The sequence below is a fragment of the Protopterus annectens genome, chromosome 1.part0 (genome assembly GCF_019279795.1).
Source record: "Protopterus annectens isolate FY-2018-M chromosome 1.part0, PAN1.0, whole genome shotgun sequence".
In the NCBI taxonomy this organism is placed as follows: domain Eukaryota; kingdom Metazoa; phylum Chordata; order Ceratodontiformes; family Protopteridae; genus Protopterus; species Protopterus annectens.
The window spans coordinates 1,551,927,942-1,551,949,791 of NC_056725.1; the positions used below are offsets into that span (position 1 = coordinate 1,551,927,942).

Sequence of the window (21,850 nt, forward strand, 5' to 3'; positions counted from 1 at the left end):
CTGAGGTAGATGCAGCCCTGGTGGAATGTGACCCGATTCCTTTGGGCACCGGTTTACCATGATGCAAATAGCAAAAAAGTACAGTTTTGTACCTACCATAAATGTAGATGTCTGATAGATATGCAACTGCAGTCCTGACATATGGGTTGTCCTGCCTCAGGCAGCCCTTCGGTCGGCCGGATTCCAAAGTCTGGGTCCGGCGTCGGCTGATGTCGCCTCTTCCCTGACGTCAGAGCTGCTGGGATATAAAAGCATCAGCCGACACCATCTTCTTCAGTGTTTCTTGCCCCAGATGCCAGGTGCCCTCCAAGGAAGGCTAAATTTAGAGAATGGAAAAAAATGCCAGACATGCACAACAGTAATAAACAGATACACCATAACAGAGATCCCCAGCTAATTAGAATAAGGGGGAGTGGACCCAAAAAGGATGATTACAGAGGGGTAGGAGGGAGGGAAAAAATGACTGCAGTTGCATATCTATCGGACATCTACATTTATGGTAGGTACAAAACTGTACTATGTCCTTCAAGAATGCAACTGCAGTCCTGACATATGGGTTGAATACCATAGCCAAGCTGGGGGTGGTAGGATCTAAGATACGGATGGTGTAGCTAAAATGCCCTGCAGGACTGCAGAAGCAAAGCCTGCTCGGGATCTGGAATATAAAGGCAGGTTGTAATGTTTGGAAAATGTATGCACGGAGCTCCATGTAGCAGCTTCTAGAATGTCCTTTGTAGCCACCCCTCTTAGAAAGGCTGTGGAGGTGGCTGTAGCTCTGGTGGAGTGTGGCCCGATATTGGCTGGCACACCTTTTCCATGGAAAGAGTAGCAGAATCTGATGCAGTTTCCAATCCATTTTGAAATTGTTTGGAAATTGCCTTTCCTTGTACTCCAGCAGCGTAGGCTACAAATAGTTGGTCAGACTTTGTTGGCCTTTGTTCTGTCCAAGTAGTAGCGCAATTGTTTGTGTATGTTCAAAGTGTGCAGAAGCTTTTCTCCTCTATTTTGAGGATTGGGAAAGAAAGTAGGCACGTGAATTGCTTGATTTAGAGAAACCCTGGATATCACTTTTGGCATGAATGAAGGATTGGTTCTTAAAGAGACTCTGTCCTGATGGAAAATGAGAAATGGAGATACTGCCATGAGGGCCTGTATCTCCGAAACTCTTCTTGCTGAAGCAATTGCCAACAGGAAAAAGTACAGTTTTGTACCTACCATAAATGTAGATGTTCGAAGATCCACATTGCTGCAGTCCTTACATATGGGTAGTCCGCTGTCCTCGGTCGGCCCGAATACCAAAGTATTAGGCTGACGTCGGTCAAGGCACTTAGAACTGACATCAGGACGTCAGGGTACAAAAGCGCATGACCGACGTCATATCCTCAGTCTTTCCTTGCCCCAGATGTCAGAAGGCCCCAAAAAGAAAGGCCATAGCCAAAAAACAGAAAAGAACATTCAACCACCCCTATATTAACAATATATACAATATTTACAAAATTTACAATGCAAACCAGACAACCACCCCAAACTCAAACTATAGAGGGGAAGGAGGGAGGGTTAACTGGACTGCAGCAATGTGGATCTTCAAACATCTACATTTATGGTAGGTACAAACTGTACTATGTTCTTCATCTCACATTGCTGCAGTCCTTCATATGGGTAGAATCCCAAAGCAGAGGTAAGGAGGTTGGCAAAACTATAAAGCATTAGGGGCTGCCAAAATGCCCTGTAAAATTGCAGTGGCAAAACCAGCCCTAGATTTAGAGTAAAGTGGAAGGTGATAATGCTTGGAAAAAGTATGCACTGAACTCCAAGTAGCTGCTTCCAAAATATCCTTAGTAGCCACCCCCCTTAAAAAGGCTGTAGAAGTGGCAGTAGCCCTAGTGGAATGAGGCCTGATCCCAGCTGGAACCTCTTTACCATGATGGGAGTAACAGAATGCAATACAAAAACCAATCCACTTAGAAATAGTTTGTTTTGAAACAGGTTTGCCCTGAGAACCCAAAGCAAAAGAAACAAACAACTGCTGAGACTGCCTGAACCCTTTAGTTCTGCTCAAATAATAACGCAACTGCCTGTGTATATCCAAAGTGTGCAAAATCTGTTCCCCTTTATTTTGGGGGTTTGCATAAAATGTAGGCAAATGAATAGTTTGGTTTAAAGCCACACTAGAAACCACTTTAGGCATAAAGGAAGGGTTAGTACGCAAAGATACTCTATCCTTATGGAAAATTAAGAAAGGCTCAACTGCCATAAGGGCCTGTAATTCAGAAACCCTTCTCGCAGAGGTAATGGCCAACAAAAATGCAGTCTTCCATGATAAATATTTCAATTCGGCAGTAGCTGCAGGCTCAAAAGGATGTAGAGTGAGTTTCTCCAACACAAAATTGAGATCCCAAGCAGGAGTAGGAGCTCTACGTGGGGGTCTTATATTCTTTGCCTCTCTAAGGAATTGCTTAAACAAAGGATGAGAAAATAATGGTGGATCACAGTCATAGTGAGCAGAAATGGCTGCAGCATGAACCTTAATAGAGGAGAAGGACAAACCTTTGTCCAATAACTCAGTAAGGTATTGAAGAGAAACACTTAAATTAGGATTGGAAACATCAAATTCCTTTGCTGTACACCAAATTAAAAATCTCCTCCATTTATCAGCGTAAACTTTCCTTGTACTAGGCCTTCTGGCCTCCAAAATAACATTCAGAACTTGTTGTGGTAGCTGAGACCCTCCAGGGTCTAGAACAGAATATGCCAGGCTGTTAGATGCAGAGACTGAAGTTTGACATTGAGTAAGCGACTGTTCTCCTGAGACAGCAGGTGTGGAATCGAAGGCAAAGGCCATGGAGGCTCTCGTACCAAACTCCTCAGTAATGGGTACCAGTGCTGTCGAGGCCAATCCGGAGCTATTAAAATCATGGTTGGCTTGTCCTGTCTGACCTTTAGGAGTACCTTTGGGAGGAGAGGCAGAGGTGGAAAGGCATAGACGTGAAGATTGCTCCAATTGAATGATAGAGCATCCACTTTCCAAGCTGTGGGATGAAACCTTTTTGTGCAAAACTTTGGCAACTGGTAATTTAGTGGAGAAGCGAACAGATCTATGTCTGGAGTTCCCCATAACACTGTCAATTTTTGAAATACATGAGGATCCAATTTCCACTCGTGGGGATCCATTATTTGTCTGCTCAACACATCTGCTAAGGAGTTCTGTGCTCCTGGCAGAAACCTTGCCTGAAGATTTAACTGTAAACTGAGAGCCGTCTCCCACAAAATCATTGCTTGTCTGCATAGAGGGTAAGAATGTGTCCCCCCTTGCTTGTTGATGTACCACATGACAGTTGTGTTGTCTGTTTGAATCAACACCTGCCCTGGAAGAAGTAAATCCCTGAAAGCCATCAATGCAAACTGGACTGCTAACATCTCCTTCAAGTTGATATGTAAATGTTGAAGTCTGGCAGGCCACGTGTCTTGTACCCATTTTCCATTTAGATGAGCTCCCCAAGCTTTGTCTGAGGCATCTGTCGTTAGAATCTGACTCGCCTCTGGTCGGGTCACAGAGAGTCCCTTGTTTAGGTGACATTCCTGAGCCCACCACAAAAATTCCTTTTGAATGCAAGGTATTATCTGAATGACAGTGTCCAGATCTTGGCAGTGTTATGTCCATACATTTTGAGATACCATTGTAGCTTCCTCATATGCAGTTTGGCATTGGGAAGTACCAGAATACAAGATGCCATGAACCCCAAGGCTTGAAGGACTGTCCTTGCAGTCAGCCTGGACTGACGAGACAATTGATGGAAATACAGAGAAAGATTCTTTTGTTTGTCCGGGGTCACAAAGGCCACCTGGGATGCTGTGTTCTGTCTCACCCCCAGAAAGCACATGTCCTGAGAGGGTACTAGACTGGACTTTATTTCGTTCACAGAATACCCTAGGCATCTTAACACTGCCATCACATACTGTAGATGATGAAGAAGTTCGTCCTTTTCTTGAGCCAGAATCAGGCAATCGTCCAAATAAGGATAAATCTGTATTCCTTTTAGCCTGAAGAAGGCTACCACTGGAGCCAGAACTTTTGTGAACACTCTGGGCGCAGTAGATAAGCCAAAGGGCAATGCAGAGAACTGATAATGAAAAGTCCCAGCCCGAAAACGCAGATATTTCCTGCAACTGGGCCTGATAGGAACATGCAGGTAAGCCTCTTTGAGATCCAGAGTCACCATCCAGTAATCTTTGCCTAGCAGAGGTAAAAGCTGTTGTAACGTCAACATTTTGAACTTTGGAATGTCCAGATATGTGTTGAGGATAGATAAATCCAAAATTGGTCTCCACGTGTTCCCTTTCTTTGGTACTAGAAACAGGCGAGAATAAAATCCTAGGCCCACTTCTGACAGAGGGACCGGTTGTATAGCTCCTATTTGAAGTAGTTGAGAAATCTGTTTGTGAGCCTCCAGGCTTTGCTGAGGAGGAGCGTCTGGCATGCCTTTGAAAGGAGGCAAGGTATGGAAATAAAACTTGTAACCTTGGTGTATGATATCCAATACCCATTTGTCCTGGGTAACTAAAAGCCAATTTTCCTTGAAGAGTGCCAACCTTCCTCCCAAAGGTGCTGCCAGGCAAGAAGGATCTGGCAGCTGAAAGAGTAGGTCATTGGGCCTGTTTACGAAAGGACTGGCCCCTGCCCTCACTTGAAGATTGTGCAGGTGAACTCCATGTTCTAGGCCTGAAGGTACTCTGAGCTCTGCCCCTACCACGCCTAGATCTACCCCTAGACTGAGAATCAGAGGAAGGATAAGTCCACCCCTTAGTAGGCCAATTCCTACTAAACTTCGGAGGCTGAACCTGCAAAAAATCTTTAACAGTCTGCATAGACTTAGCCTTGTCTTCCATTTTTTTCAAGACTGACTCCACCGGAGGACCAAACACTTCAGACTGTAAAGGGGCATCCAAAATCCTTGTCTTAACATGGTCAGATAAATTCTGATCCTTAAGCCAGGCGTGCCTGCGAAGAACTGAACCAGTGGCAGCCACCCTAGAAGAAGCCTGCAAAGCATCAAAACCACACTGCAAAGAATGCTTTCCCACCTGTTCAGAGACGTGTACCAAATCTTGTAACTCTTTACACTCAATTCCTTCTGCCAGAGCATCCACCTTTGATTTCAACTGAGAAAGAAGGTAATTCTGATATTTCAACATATGAAATTGGCAATTCAAAGCTCTCATTGCCAAGGTAGAAGAGGTATAAACCTTTTTCCCCCATCTATCCAAAGCTCTAGCCTCTTTATCTAGAGGGACTGGATTCTTTACAACAGAGGCCCTGACACCCTTAGGTCCCTGGCTAATAGTTTCTGGATCCGCCCTGGGACTCTTATAGAGATATTTATGAGCCTCAGGCACCCTGTAATACCTATCAGGTTTAACTGGCGCAGGAGGCAGAGAATCAGGATTAAGGGAAGCCTCTGAAAACACATCTTGCACAACATCCAGAACAGGGGGTACATCCAAGGGAATGGTGTCTGATAAGTCAGTGGCAACCACCGTTGTAGATAAAATTTCTGAGGCCGATTCAAGAGTTGTAGCAGGGGTCTCAGCTGAAGAGATAGATTCGGCTGTACCTTGATCAGTTTTCTCGGTTTCGGCCGAAACCGAGACACTCGCGGTTTGCTTAAGCATGGTTTCGGCCGAAACCACGGACCGCGAGTGTCGGTCTTTATCTTTGCGTTTTTTGGTAGAAGGTGTTGTCGGAGGATCCGACGACATAACGTACGCAAAGTCAGAACCGAAAAACTGTTCTGCAAACTCCGACCGACGCCTAAGCGTTCGGTTGAAAGAAGCGCAGGCCGAACAGGCTGCTACGTCCGGGCGGGCCTAAACAAGGCAGACAGTAAGAATGGAAATCTTTATGAGGTATTTGTTTCCCACAGGTTAAACAATTATTAACTTTTTCTGACATCGGCTGAGGCAAGAAAGAGTCCCCAACGGGGTACTTAGCTTTAGAAGTCTTCGAAGTAGTATTCGGTAGAAGTAATCTCTGGATCCGACCGACCGGCACTTGCGAACAGCTTCTGGCGCCACGCGGCAAGAAAGACGGAGGAAAATGGCGTCGGCTGATGCCTTTATACCCGAAGACCAACAGAGATGACGTTGGGTGAAGAGCGACATCAGCCGAAGCCGGACCCGGACTTTGGAATCCGGCCGACTGACGGGCTGCCTGACGACAGGACAACCCAGCTGTTATGACTGCAGATGCATCCATGAAGGACATCAGGGGGTATAGCTAAGGGCCTATGCTGGGGTAAAAACAAAAATTCCCTTAGCCTTTTCCGTGAATCAGAGAAGTCCTGACCTTCCCACTTAAAATGTTCCCTCATAGAATGAAGTGTCTCTGAAAAAGAAAAATCCTCTGGAGGTGAAGCAGAAGGAGTGGAATCTTCTGCATCAGAATCAGAGTAAGGAGTGAATTCCTGCATGTCTTCAGCCGAAGACTGTGAATCATCTGAAGCTTGTTCAAAACTTTCCAACTCTGGCTCTACCCTAGGCCTCTTATCAGGAGGGGGCATAGAACCTCTAATCAGAGTAATCAAATCTTCTGCCATCTTAAGCATGTGCTTCTTAGGTACAGACCCTGCAGAACTAGGACTGACACCAACCGAAGACAAACCTGGCCTGCCTCTGGAAGAAGCCTTGTAAACAGAAGGAGAGGGCCTAACCACCCTGGGAAGGGAAGGGAGTACAGTAATCTGAGAAGCCCCCTCAGCCTGACCTGCCTCATGAGAGGCCACATCCTGCAAAATCAAAGTCTCCCCCTGAGACTCCAGAGAAGCCTCCGTCGGTACCACCGGTTCCACTGAAACCTCTAAAGAACCGGCGTCCGGAACGGACGACTCATCTTGCCTGGGTTTAACCGCTTTGTCTTTGCGCTTCTTCATGGAAGCGGGCGTCGGAGTATCCGATGGCATATTATAATTGCACCGCTTGCCGAAGACTAGCCTAGCACAATCCAATCTTCGCAATAGTGCTTATTAAACCTAGCACAAAGCGACACCCGACTACGTCGTGCTCAGGCCCCAAACAAGGAATACACAAAGAATGATAATCCCTATGCGGTATCGGTTTCCCACAAGAAATACAATTATTCACTTTTTCTGACATCCGGTAATAAACTGAGGCAAGAAAAAACCAAAATATTCCCCAACGGGGTACTTAGCCAACTTGGATTCGGTCTGAAACTCCGAACTAAAAATTTCAGAGCCGAATGGCACTTGCAACGCTGCTTCTGCATCGGACCATGCGGCAAAGACTGAGGATATGGCGTCGGTCATGCTTTTGTACCCTGGCGTCCTGATGTCAGTTCTAAGCGCCTTGACCGACGCCTAATACTTTGGTATTCGGGCCGACCGAGGACAGCGGACTACCCATATGTAAGGACTGCAGCAATGTGAGATGAAGAACATCTGTTTCCAGGAGAGAAATTGCAATTCTGAAGATGCTGCTGGCTCAAAAGGAGGAAGAGTTAATTTTTCCAAGACGAAGTTGAGGTCCCATGCAGGCACTGGTGGTTTTCTTGGAGGTTTGATATTCTTTATCCCTCTTAGAAACTGTCTTAGCAAAGGATGTGAAAACACAGGTGGATCACAGTTGTATTTTGCTGAAATTGCTGAAGCGTGTATTTTTATGGAAGAATATGAAAGACCGTTGTGAAGCATTTCTGCCAAGTATTCTAGTATCTGTGGGATGCTCATTACTGATGCATCCTGACCCTTGTTGGCATTCCAGATGTTGAATCTCTTCCATTTGGCTGAATAAGTTTTTCTGGTGGAAGGTCTGCATGCTTCCAGTAAGATCTCTTGAACTTTTTTGGAGAGAGAGATATGGGGAGAAGTCATGGAACCCTCCAAGCTGTCAGTTGCAATGTTTGCAGGTCGGGATGAACATTCCTGTAATTGTGCTGAGTTATAAGCAGAGGCCATTGAAGCAGGGGCCACGGCTTGGTACGAGTTATGCTCCTTAGTAATGGATACCAGTGCTGTCTTGGCCAGTCTGGAGCTATTAAAATGCCTTTTGGTTGTTCTGCTTTGATCTTCAGCAACACCTTGGTCATTAATGGTAGAGGTGGGAATGCATAGATTGTTAGAGAATTCCAGCTGAAGGAGAGAGCATCCATTCTCCAGGCTTGAGGATGGTGTGTCCTTGAGCAGAACTTCTTCAGATGATGATTGAGGTGTGAGGCAGAGATATCTATGTCCGGCCTTCCCCATGCAGGAGTTATTTGTGAGAAAATGTCTGGGTGCAACATCCATTCATGAGGGTCCATAATGTTGCTGCTTAGACTGTCCGCCAGAACATTGTCCTTGCCTGGAACAAACTGGGATTGCAACTGTATATTCAGTTTCAGGGACTTTTCCCAAAGAGTCATCGTTAGTCTGCAGAGGGGTGTAAGAATGGGTGCCTCCCTGTTTATGTACCACATAACAGTGGTGTTGTCTGTCTTTATTAGCAGATGACCTTGCTGAAGAAACTTTCCGAAGGCCTCGATTGCATGAATCACTGCCATCTCTTTTTGACTGATGTGTAGGTGCAATTCCCGGGGTGACCATTGCCCTTGAATGCATCTGCCTTCCATGTGCGCCCCCCCATCCATGATCTGAGGCGTCTGTTGTAATGGTTTGGCTTGCTTGAGGTTTGTTGAAAGACATGCCTTTGTTTAGCTGGCTTGCCTGTGCCCACCACAAAAACTCCTTTTGTAGACATGGAATGAGTGGAATAATTGCTTCTAAGTTGTGGCTGTGTTGAGACCATAAACTTTTTAGGTACCATTGTAGTTCTCATGTGTAGTCTTGCCAGTGGAATCAGAAGAATGCAAGATGCCATGAAACCCAGGGCCTGCAGGATTTTCCTTGCAGTCATCTGGGTGTGTTTTGCCAGGCTTTTGAAGTAATCTGGTAATTGTTCTTGCTTTTCTTCTGTGAGAAAAGCCATTTGTGAGTTGGCGTCCAGTTTGGCTCCTAGAAAAATTATTTGTTGGGATGGCAGTAGTCTTGATTTTTGAATGTTGACTGTGGATCCCAAAGCCTGTAGTAAGTGAATGACATAGTCCAAGTTTCTTATCAAGGCTTGCTTGCTGTCCGCTTGTATAAGGCAGTCGTCCAGGTAGGGGTATATTTGTATCCCCTGGAGTCTGCAATGTGCAATTACTGATGCCAGGCATTTCGTGAATACTCTGGGCACAGTAGATAAGCCAAAAGGCAATGCTGAGAATTGATAGTGCTCTGACCCTGCAAGAAATCTGAGGTATCTTCTGCAGCTGTGTCTGATTGGGACATGCAGGTATGCCTCCTTGAGGTCCAGAGTAATCAGCCAAGACCCCTTGCCCAGCATGAGAAGAAGTTGCTGTAACGTCAGCATTTTGAATTTTGGCACAATGAGAAAAGTGTTTAGAGCGGACAAGTCCAGTATAGGTCTCCATTGCTTTTCTTTTCTTGGAACAAGGAACAGTCTTGAGTAGAATCCCTGGCCTTGTTCCTGAGGAGGAACCTTTTCTATTGCTTTGATTTGTAGCAGCTTTGAAACTTGTATGAGTGCCTCTGCCCTTTGATTCTGTGGCAGGTTTGGCATGCCTTGTCTTGTTGGTAAGGTATGGAAGTGGAACCTGTAACCTTTGTCTATTATGTCCAAAATCCATTTGTCCTTTGTAAAAACGTGCCAATTTTTTGAAAATAAAGATAATTTTCCGCCTAAAGGTGCTTCTCTTTGAGCCTTGGTCGGCGGTGTCAAAGTCAAGTCATTGTGATTGTCCCTGTGGAGCAGTAGAAGTCCCTGCACCACTTCTCTGATTAGTTGGTTGCCATTGGCGGCCCCTGTAGGAGCCTCGGTATTGCCCTCTACCTCGAGCACGCTTGTTTTTTCCCCTTTGGAACTTGTCTGTGTCTGGAAAGGACCAATTCTTCGAAGGCCAATTCCTGCTGAACCTTGGTGGCTGAACCTGGAGGAAATCTGACTGTTTGTACTGATTTAGCCTTTTCCTCAATTGATTTCAACACACCCTGTGCATTGTCACCAAATAGCTTGTGTTTTTCCAGAGGTGCATCTAGAAGCTTTGCTTTAACATGATCTGGCAATGTCTGTTCTTTCAACCAAGCATGTCTACGTATGACGGCCCCTGTCATAGCTGCCCTACATGAAGCTTCCAATGCATCATAACCACACTGAAGAAAATGATTGCTAACCTGCTGAGTATTATGAACAGAATCCTGCAAGGCCTTTCTATCTAAAGGCTCAGGAGAGGCTAATCTTTTTTGCAAATCATCCAGCAAGAAATCCTGATACTGAAACATATGAAAAAGACAGTTAAGTGCCCTCATGGCAGGGGTGGTTGAGGTATAAACTTTTTTACCCCACCTCTCCAGGGACCCAGATTCCCTGTCTGAGGGCAAAGGATTTTTGGCCGTGGAAGTGGCCACTCCTTTGGGCCCCTGAGAAATAGTTTCTAGATCAACAGAGTGGGCCTTAAAGAGATGTTTATCAGTTTCAGGAACCCTGTAATATCGGTCTGGCTTGACAGGAGCAGGAGGGAGAGAATCAGGAGAAGTACTGGAGTCTGAGTACACATCATCCAATACATCTAACACTGGGGGTATGGCTAAAGGCCTATGCTGGGGTAACTTAAGGAAGGTCCGAAGCCTTTTCCTGGAGTCGGAGAAATCCTGGCCCTGCCACTGAAAATGCTCTCTCATGGAGTGGAGAATTTCCCCGAAAGAAATATCCTCAGGAGGAGAGGCAGAGGGAATGGATTCATCAGCATCAGAATCCTCGTAGGCCAGGAAGGATTCTTCCTGGGAATCGGAATGGTCTGACTCACCAGAGGCTTCATCTGAGGAAAGGGTATCTGCCTGCTCAACCCTAGGCCTTTTGTCTGAAGGCGGCTGAGAACCTCTGTCTGGATGAGCCTGAGAGCCCCTGATTAAAGAAATTAGATCTGCAGCTAAAGTCATGATCTGTTTATCAGAAGTGGGACCCTGTGAAAAAGATTTAGGAGGATGAGACTTAGCCTTGCTGGCAGCCTTAGCACGTGTGTAGGCCTTGATGGACATAGAGACAGGAGGCCTAGCTGCCCCACGTGCTGGAGTAACTTTGTCCACCGGTATGGTGTCAGGCAAATCTTGGGCTTCGGTTTCAGGAGGAAAATCAACAACCGGCACCAGGGTAGCCTCAGGGACAGAGGTGTGCGGTAAAGCGGTGTCGTCGGCCTGGAGCGGTTTAATTACCACCTCCGAAGAGACCGATGTACTCGCGGTAGGCTTTAGTGTGGTGTCGGAGGAAGTCGCGGGCCGTGGATGTCGGTCCCGGTCCTTCCGGTTTTTGGAAATATGTGCTGTCGGTAGTTCCGACGGCATGATATAGGAGTAATTTTCCCCAAAAAAGTCTTCAGCAAATTCTGCCCGGCACCTAAGTGTGCGCTTATTGAAGCGAGCACAGGCAGCACAGGCCGAGACGTCGTTGTCTGGGCCGAGGCAGGGAAGGCAGTAAGAATGGAAGTCCTTATGAGGTATTTACCACAAGACAAGCAATTATTAACTTTTGCGGTTTTATCCGACATCGGCTGAGGCAAGAAAAGGTTCCCCAACTGGGTACTTCGCTTTTGATGACTTCGGTAACTGAAAACACAGGAGCTGGCTGACCGGCACTTGCGAACTGCTTCTGCTTCGGGCACCGCGCGGCAAGAAAGTCTGGAGAAGATGGCGTCAGCTGATGCTTTTATACCCCAGCCGCTCTGACGTCGGGGAAGAGGCGACATCAGCCGATGCCGGACCCAGACTTTGGAATCCGGCCGACCGAAGGGCTGCCTGAGGCAGGACAACCCATATGTCAGGACTGCAGTTGCATTCTTGAAGGACATCGAATGCAGTGGCTTATCCACTTTGAAATAGTCTGCTTTGAAATAGCCTTCCCTTCTGATCCTGCAGCAAATGCCACCAGTAGCTGCTCAGACTTTCTTAGAGATTTGGTCCTGTTTAAGTAGAACCTTAGTTGTCTGTGTACGTCCAAGGAATGCGGAATCCGCTCCCCCTTGTTCTGCGGATTTAGGTAAAAAGTTGGTAGATGAATAGTCTGGTCAAGAGCCACAAGGGATACCACCTTAGGCATAAAGGAAGGATTGGTCCCGAGAAACACCCTGTCCGGGAAAAATGTAATAAAGGGCTCCACAGCCATGAGGGCCTATAGTTTTGAAACCCTTCTTGCTGAAGTGATTGCCAGAAGGAAAGCTGTTTTCCAAGAGAAACTTTATATTTGCAGTAGCTGCTGGTTCAAACGGAGGCAGGGTGAGCTTTTCCAACACAAAATTGAGGTCCCATGCAGGAGTTGGTGATCTTCTGGGGGGCCTTAAATTTTTGGCCCCTCTAAGATACTGTTTCAGCAGAGGATCAGAAAAGATGGGAGGCTCTGTGTTGTAATGAGCCGAGATGGCAGAGGCATTGATTTTTATTGATGAAAAAGATAGGCCCTTGTCAAGCATCTCAGTCAAGTATTGTAAAATCTGAGGAATATTTGGCTTTGCTGTGTCAGTCCCTTGTGCTTGGTTCCAAGCACAGAATCGCTTCCATTTATCAGCATAAGATTTTCTAGTACTAGACCTTCTGGTTTCCAAAATAACATCCATCACAGATTTACTGAGAGGTGTTTGAATAATTACATAATCAGCCATGCTGCCAGGTTCAGAGTTTGGAGCGGACTGTGCAGAATTTGATTGCTCTGCTGAGACAGTAGATAAGGTATTTATGGGAGTTGAGACATATTCCTTAGAATTGGATACCAGTGCTGGCAAGGCCAGTCCAGGGCAATTAGGATCATTTTTGTTTTTTCCTGTCTGACTTTTATTAAGACCTTGGGAAGCAGAGGAGGAAAGGCGTAGATGGATAGTTTTTCCAAATGAAGGATAGAGCATCCACTTTCCATGCTTGTCTGTGATAAGCCCTTGTGCAGAATTTGTCCAGTTGATAATTCTGGGAAGAGGCAAATAGATCTATGTCCGGACTCCATTTCTCTGTTATGCTGAAGACCTGCGGATCCAGTTTCCACTCGTGAGGGTCCATAAGACTTCTGCTTATGTCGTTTGCCAGAGTATTTTGTTTTCCTGGCAGGAACTGAGCTTGAAGGTGTACTTGGTAAGTCAAGACTGTGTCCCACAATGCCATGGCTAGTCTGCAAAGGGGGTCGGAATGTGTACCCCCCTGCTTGTTTTTGTACCACAAAACCGTGGTGGTGCCAGTCTATCAGTAGTTGTCCTGGATGAAATAAGTCCTTGAAGGCTGTCAGGGCATTCTGAACAGCTAACATCGCTTTCTGGTTGATATGCAGATGCATTTGTTTTGGGCTCCATATGCCCTGAATGCATCTCCCCCCGCCAGGTGGACCCCCCAAGCATAGTCTGATGCGTCTGTAGTTAAGGTGGCAGGAATTAGAGTGAAAGACCGTCCCATGTTCTGGTGACATCTCTGCCCACCAAAGAAACTCCTGTTGTAGGAAGGGAATGAGAGGAATCATAGTTTCCAGACTGTGACAAAGTTGACTCCATAAACTTTTAAGATACCACTGTAGTTTCCTCATAATAAACTCCTTGTAGCCTTAACCAAATCAAAGAATAAAGCTGGGGACTCATTATTTTCAAATTCGGTCGGGAAGATCTGGAATCAACTACCTCAGGAAATAACAAACCTTGACTCTACATCCCTTTTCAAAAGACATATCAAAGAACATCTTAAAACTCAATGGCTGTGTCCTTGTGCTAATCCTGACTGAAATTACCTCTCTACTACTCCCAACTTCCTCACCTTGCCCAACTGTCCCTCTAAAAGATTTTTTTTTAACTTTTGACAGTATTATCTTTGAGAATGTCACTAACATTTTTCTTCTTCTCTCCACCATGTTATTACATCTTAAATTTTTTTGTATCTAACTGCTGAATGTTGCTTACCTTTGTAATTCTATTATTAACCAACTATTTTCTGAATATTGTTCTGCTTATTTTTTGTTTCCATTAATTTTGTATAAGTCCACCCTTGAACTTATGGTATTTTGCTAAATATTTTTAATTGTTAATTATTGTTTACTTCATGTAATTGGAGCTTTTCTCCCCGGGCCTCTACTGAAAACGGATATTTGTCCAGTTAGACTAGCCCGGTCAACAAATGTAAAATAAATAAAATAAATATGCAGTCTTGCATATGGAATTAGTAGAATGTAGGATGCCATGAACCCCACAGCCTGCAGAATTTGTCTTGCAGATAACTGGGTTTTTATTGCCATCTGTTTGAAGCAAATTGTCAGTTGCCCTTGTCTGGCACAAGATAACCCATCTGGGCAGTTTTATTCAAGCTTGCACCCAGGAATGTAATTTTTTGAGAGGGCACCAGTTGTGACTTCTTTTCATTTATTGTGTACCCTAGCCGTGTTAGAAGCCTTTTTACAAACACCAGATGGTGAAGAAAAATGTCCTTGCTTTCTGCTTGAACGAGACAGCCCAAGTAAGGATAGATTTGTAAGCTTCTTTGTCTGCAAAATGCAATTACTGGTGCCAGGCACTTGTAAAGACCCTGGGCACAGTAGATAAGCCAAAGGGCAGTGCAGAGAATTAGTAATGCATAAAACCAGCCTTGAAGCGTAGATATATTCTGCACGATTCCCTTATTGGGATATGCAGGTATGCCTCTCAAGTCTTGAGTCACTAGCCAAGCATTCATGCCCAGCATGGGCAGAAGCTGTTGCAAAGTCAGCATTTTGAATTTTGGGATGTCCAAGTATGTGATCAAAATTGATAAATCCAGTACTGGGTGCCAGGCATTGTCTTTCCTGGGTACCAGGAACAGTCTTGAATAAAACCCTTGCCCTTTTTCCTGTTCTGGTACTGGCTGAATAGCCCCCATATTCATGAGGGACGTAACTTGTTTCTGTGCCTCTGCCCATTGATGTTTTGGCAGATCTGGCCAACCGTTTGGAATTGGCAAAGTATGGAAATGAAATCTGTATCCCTGGGATACTATGTTTAATTCCCACTTGTCCTGGGTTACTAACTGCCAATTCTGAGCATGAAGTGCTAACTTTCCCCCTAAGGGGGCGGCCGAAAGACAAGTGCTTGGTGATGGCAGAGGGAAGTCATTAAGACTGTTTACTGTAGGGTTGTGCTTTGCTTCCTCCAGATTTCGAGGTAGAAGCACCCCATTGCTTTGACCTAATAAGAACCATGTGATTGGTATCTAGAGCCTTTTGAGCACCTGGATCTGTCCCGTGAGGCTCTGTTGGACACATGAAAGGACCAATTTTTTGTAGGCTAGTGTCTACTAAATCTTTGTGACTGCACTTGCAAGAAGTCTGTTACAGTTTGCATTGACTTAGCTTTGTCTTCCATTTTCTTTAAAACCTCTTCTGCCTTATTACCAAAGAGAGTATCATGCTGTAAAGGTGCATCCAACAATTTAGCTTTAACATGATCAGGCAGACTTTGCTCCTTGAGCCAGGCATGCCTTCTAATCACAGATCCAGTAACTCCGGCCCTGCAGGAGGCCTCCAAGAAATCAAACCCACACTGCAGAGTATGCTTTCCAAACTGTTCTGCTGCATGCAATAATTCCTGTAATTCTTTATTTTCCTCACATTCATAAATCAACATAATTTTCTGTTTCAATAATCCCATAACATGCTGTTGATATTTAAGCATATGAAACTGGCAGTTTAAAGCCCCAATTGTCAAGGTTGCAGATGTATAAAACCTGCTTTCCCCTTCTATCCAGCGCCCTGGAATCTCTATCAGAGGGAGTAGTATTCTTAGCTTTTGAGGCCTTTACACCTTTGGGACCCTGTGAGATAGTTTCAGGGTCAGCAGCAGGATTTTTGAATAAATATTTGCGGGAGTCAGAAACCCTGTAATAACTGTCTGGCTTACTAGGAGCCGGAGGTAGGGAATCTGGAGCCATGCTTGATTCTGAAAACACATCAACAACAATGTCCAATACAGGAGGTATGGCCAAAGGCCTATGCTGAGGAAGAAGGAGGAAATCCCTAAGCCTCTTTTTTTGATTCTGAGAAATCCTGACTCTCCCAATGAAAATGTTCCCTCAACGTATGCAAGGTTTCTCCAAAAGAATAATCTTCAGGAGGAGATGCAGATGGGATGGATTCTTCTGCATCTGAATCCTCATACGGTGGTATAGAAAATTTCCGATCAGAAAAGGAATCAAAAGAAATAGAAAGCAGATCTGCAGATTCATAATCAGTGTCTTGACTAGGCCTCTTTTCAAAGGGGGGGGGGGGTTGGGAACCCCTGATTAAGGTAATTAAGTCTTCAGCCATTTTGATCATCTGTTTTTAGGGCATAGAGGCCTGGGCATGTGGCTCATGCATTGGTTGCTTAGCCTTAGAAGTTGCTTTCGTCTGTTTTTGAAGCTGGCGTTGGTTTTATATAGAAATGCTGTGGCCTGAAAACACCCTCAGAAGCCGGTGCCTGCTCAGCGGCTCCGGACCCACCTGAGTGAGGCACATCCGCGGGTACAATACTCAATCTCACGGCATGCCGGACTCCACATGGGTCTCGGAAGAGGCCTGTGACTCGAAAGTAGCAGGTATCAGGGGCTGCGAAAGCACCTGAGTACCAGTGAACCGGCAACTGGCTTGGGAGAAGCTTAGTCTGTTTTGGACCTCGACAGTCTGTCCTTTTCTTTGCGTTTTTTTGTGAACTCTGGTAGTCGGATTGCTATCAATTAGAAGAATGCAGGAGGCCATGAACCCCATGGCCTGCAGTAATAGTCTTGCAGATAAGCAGGGTTTTTGTGGCCACTTGTCTGAAGTAGGTTGTCAAATGAATTGGTTTCTATGGCTGAAGTAAACCATCTGGGAAGTTGTATTCAAGCTTGCTCCCAGGAATATAATTTGACAGGGTACCAGTTGTGATTTCTTTTCATTTCTTTGCCTGCAAAATGCAATAACTGGAGCTAGGCACCTTGTGAATACCCTGGGTGCAGTAGATAAGCCAAAGGGCAGTGCAGAGAACTGATAGTGCATGTAGCCTGCTTTAAAGCGTAGGTATCTTCTGCAAGATTCCCCGATTGGGATGTGCGGGTATACTTCTTTTAAATTTAGTGCTGCCAACCAGGCATCTTTGCCTAGCATAGGAAGTAATTGGTGAAGAGTCAGCATCTTGAATTTTGGAATTTCCAGAAAGGTGTTTAGAGTAGACAGGTCCAGGATAGGACGCCATGAATTTTGCCTTTTCTGGGTACCAGGAAAAGTCTCAAGTAGAAACCTTGTCCCTTTTCCTCTTCTGGTACAAGGTGAATAGCCCCCATGCTTAAGAGAGAAAGTACTTGTTTTGGGGCCTCTGTCCACTGATTTGAGGGTAGGTCCGGACACCCGCTTGGTGTTAACATGTGGAAGTGAAATCTGTATCCCTGGGACACTATTTAAAACCCATTTGTCCTGGGTAATGAGTTCTCAATTCTTTGCATGAAGAGCCATCTTTCCCCCCAAAGGGGCAGTTAGTGGAGTAGTGCTTGGAAATTTTAAAAGGAAGTCATTGAGACACTTAACCATAGAGGAAGCCTTATTATTCCCAGATTTGGAAGTGGAAGCCCCCCCACTGCTTAGTTCTGTGTGTCCCCTGGAACTAAAACCTGGGGGCTTTGCTGCGTCTGGGTTTGGCTTGAGAAGACCTGGAAGGGGCTGGAAAGGACCAATTCTTAGAGGGCCAGTGCCTACTAAATCTAGCAGGCTGAACTTGTAAAAAAAATCTTTTAACAGTTTGCACAGATTTAGCTTAATCTTCCATCTTTTTAAGAACTTCCTCGGCCTTGTTGCCAAACAGGCGATCCTGATTTAAAGGAGCATCCAACAACTTAGCTTTAACATGAACAGGCAAAGATTACTCCTTAAGCCAAGCATGCCTTCTGAGCACAGACCCAGTAACAGCAGCCCTGCAAGAGGCCTCTAATGAATTAAAACCACATTGCAAAGTATGTTTTCCAACTTTTTCAGCAGAATGCATTAAATCCTGTAATTCTTTATTTTCCACACAGTCAGGAATCAACATCATTTTATGTTTAAGCAGTCCAATAACATGCTGCTGATACTTTAACATATGAAACTGGCAGTTTAAAGCCCTAATGGCCAAGGTTGCAGAAGTGTAAACCTTCTTACCTCATCTATCCAGTGCCCTGGAGTCTATCAGAAGGGGTAGGATTTTTAGCAGCAGAAGCCTTAATGCCTTTGGGCCCCTGTGAAATAGTCTCTGGATCTGCAATAAGATTTTTAAAAATAAACTTGTGGGACTCTGGTACCCTGTAGTATCTGTCAGGTTTTCTGGGAGCAGGAGGCAGGGAATCAGGTGGCAAACTAGATTCCGAAAAAGCATCAACAATGTCTAGTACAGGAGGAATAGCTAAAGGCCTATGTTGAGGTAGGAGAAGGAAATCCCTAAGCCTCTTTTATGAATCAGAAAAATCCTGTCTTTCCCAGTGGAAATGCTCCCTTAGAGTATGTAAGGTTTCCCCAAAAGAAAAAAAACCTCAGGAGGGGAAGCAGAGGAAATGGAGTCCTCTGCATCAGAATCTTCATAAGTAGGTAACGGCAAATCCAGATCATCAGAAGAATCAGAAAAAACAGAATCCTGACCAGAAGATTCATAACAATCTTCAGTCCTAGGCCTGTTAGAAGGGGGGGGGGGGGAATTGGCTACCCCTGATTAGAGTTATTAGATCTTCAGCCATTCTTATTTGTTTTTTAGGCATAGAAGCCTGAGCATGTGGCCTGGGCGTCGGTTGTTTAGGCATGGATCTAGACTTATGCCTAAGTAAAGAAGGAGGCGTTGATTTAATATGCAAGTCCGTAGGCCTGAATACACAGTCAGAAGCCGGTGCCTGCACAGCAGCTCCAGACTCATTCAAGGTAGAGACATCCGCGGGTTCCATAGCTGAAGCATCTCACGGCATACCAGACTCCGAATGGGTCTCAGTAGAGGCCTGCGAATCAGAAGTAGCAGGCATCAGGGGCTGTGAAAGCACCTCACTGAGTACCGGCGAACTGGCTTAGGAGAAGCTTCGTCGGCAGTTTTGGACCTCAGCGGCCTGTCCCTGTCTTTATCTTTGCATTTTTTCAGAATCCCGGTAGTCGGATAGCTAACCGATGACATTTCTGGATAATTAAACTGAGAACAGAAATATTTAGAGGCGAAAATATACAGACGGATAGTGCACTGATTAAATAAAGCACAAAACCGACAGCAAGGTATGTCGTGGTCAGAGCCTAGGCAAGGAATACAGTACGAATTAAAATCTTTGAGGTATCTGCTTTCCACAAGTAATGCAATTATTAACTTTTACGGACATCGGTAAGGAGCAAGAAAGTTTCCCCACTGGTGTACTTGGCTTTAGTTGAAGACTTCGGTTCTGAAACTCGAAAACGAAAATTTCAGGAGTCGGCCGACCAGCACATGTGAACTACTACGTCTTCGGGCACCGCACGGCACGAAAGACTGATGTAATGGCATCAGCTGCATGTTTTATACCCCCGACGACCTGACATCATGCAAAAAGGGACAGCAACTGACGCAGGGCCCAAGACTTTGTTAATCAGGCCGACTGAGGGGCTCCTGCAAGCAGATAACCCAAATGTAATGACTGCAACAGTGAAACACGAAGATCATAGGCTGGTACTAGGCTATCGGCCCTAGGGTCTTATACAAGCATAGCCATAACAATTCCCTGGATATTTCTTCTTACAATATTTACTTCTCTGGACCCCTGTCTAGCAGGGCGACTGACATGATCCCCGGGGTGAATTTCCTTAAAGACAAGTGGAGTACCTCAGGTTTCAGTCCTGGGACCACTCTTGGTTGGCATCTACTTCTCTGAAGTACAGACCACACCTGTGGAGTGGGATCAAAAAAATATAGAACACATATTGCGACAAGACATATGTGTCTCAGCCAAAACAAGAGCATGACATTATTATAAAACAAATTAAGCATTTCCTACAATAACTAAATCTTTTCACTGCAGGCACTGGGGAACAAAATTATTCTGGTAGCAGCTGTCACAGAAAAAAAGTACAGTTTTGTACCTACCATAAATGTAGATGTTCGAGTGTTCACACTGCTGCAGTCATCACACTAGGGTTATCTGCAGTCGGCCCGAGTTCCTAAGTCTTGGTCTGGCGTCAGTTGCGGTCACTTCTTCCCTGACGTCAGTGCGACAGGGGTATAAGAGAGGCAGCAGATGCCATTTTCTTCAGTTTTTCTTGCCCCAGATGTCAGGTGCCCCCAAATAGGAAGACAATACATAATCCTAAGTAAATTACATAAGTAGAAAACAATAGATACAGCTGTAAGCAAATACAACATATAGAAATACATCTTAGAGACTGTATAAACGGGGAGCTATAGATAAAACCCAGGTAAGAAGAGGGGAAGGTGGGAGGGTAACCTGGACTGCAGCAGTGTGAACACTCTTAACATCTACATTTATGGTAGGTACAAAACTGTACTATGTTCGTGTTACACTGCTGCAGTCATCACACTTGGGTCGAATCCCAAAGCTAAGGCTGGGTGGTTGGTACTAAACAGGGTTTGGAGAAGCTAGTAGGCCTTGCAAAAATGCAGTGGCAAAGCCGGCTCTGGTTTTTGAGTATAGAGGTAAGTGGTAGTGCTTGGTGAAGGTGTGCACTGAACTCCAAGTTGCAGCTTCCAAAATATCCTTGGTTGGTACCCCTCTGAGGAAGGCTGCTGATGTTGCTGTAGCCCTGGTGGAATGAGGCCTAATGTTACCAGGTACAGGTTTCCCATGGTGTGTGTAGCAGAAACGGATACAATGTCCTATCCATTTTGAAATGGTCTGTTTTGATATAGGCTTTCCTTGAGATCCTGCAGCAGAGGATACAGAGAGCTGATCAGATTTTCTGAAAACCTTTGTTTTATCCAAGTAGAAACGTAATTGCCTGTGAATGTCCAAAGAGTGTGGGAGCCTTTCCCCTTTATTCTGGGGGTTTGGATAAAAGGTGGGAAAATTAATGGTTTGGTTTAGAGCCACACTGGATACTACCTTTGGCATAAAGGAAGGGTTAGTTCATAAGGAGACTCTGTCTTGATGAAAAATGATGAAAGGCTCCACTGCCATTAGGGCCTGTAGCTCTGAGACTCTTCGTGCTGAAGTTATTGCTAGCAGCAGGGCAGTTTTTCATGATAAAAATTGTAAATCATCTGAAAAAGCTGGCTCGAAGGGCAGTAGTGTAAGTTTTTCCAAAACAAAATTGAGGTCCCAAGTTGGTGTTGGTGCTCTTCGGGGCGGTCTTATGTTCTTAGCCCCTCTGAGGTACTGTCTTAATGGATGTGAAAAAAAGAGGATCATCCGTGTTGTAATGAGCTGAAATAGCTGAAGCATTGATCTTTATAGATGAAAAGGAAAGGCCTTTGTGCAACATCTCAGTTAAATATTGCAGAATCTGAGGAATATTTGGGACAAGAGGATTTTGGCCTTTAGCCTGGTTCCAGGCGCAGAATCTTTTCCATTTGTCTGAGTAGGTTTTCCTGGTGCTGGGTCTCCTGGCCTCAAGAATGACATCCATAACAGCTGTAGACAGAAGTGTTGACTGGTTGTTTAGATAATCTGCCATGCAGCCAGATTTAAAGTCTTGAGCTGGCTATGTAGAATCCGATTGTTTTGCTGAGTCAGCAGGTGAGGAATTTGAGGTAAAATCCATGGTGGGCCTTGAGCCATGTTCCTTAATATTGGATAACAGTGTTGGCGTGGCCAGTCTGGAGCAATGAGCATCATTTGTGGCGCCTCTAATCTGGCTTTTAGCAGCACCTTTGCCA

The 21,850-nt window shown here is 45.1% G+C and overlaps 1 protein-coding gene across 1 annotated transcript in view; it reads right to left on the bottom strand.

Moving 5' to 3' along the window:
- The window catches only part of AKIRIN2 (akirin 2), a 473,016-nt gene that overhangs the window by 404,036 nt on the left and 47,130 nt on the right, over positions 1 to 21,850 (bottom strand). Inside the window, exon 4 of the mRNA XM_044073113.1 lies at positions 10,624 to 10,636. Coding sequence (XP_043929048.1) covers positions 10,624 to 10,636 — 13 coding nt within the window. The remainder of the gene's footprint in view (positions 1 to 10,623; positions 10,637 to 21,850) is intronic.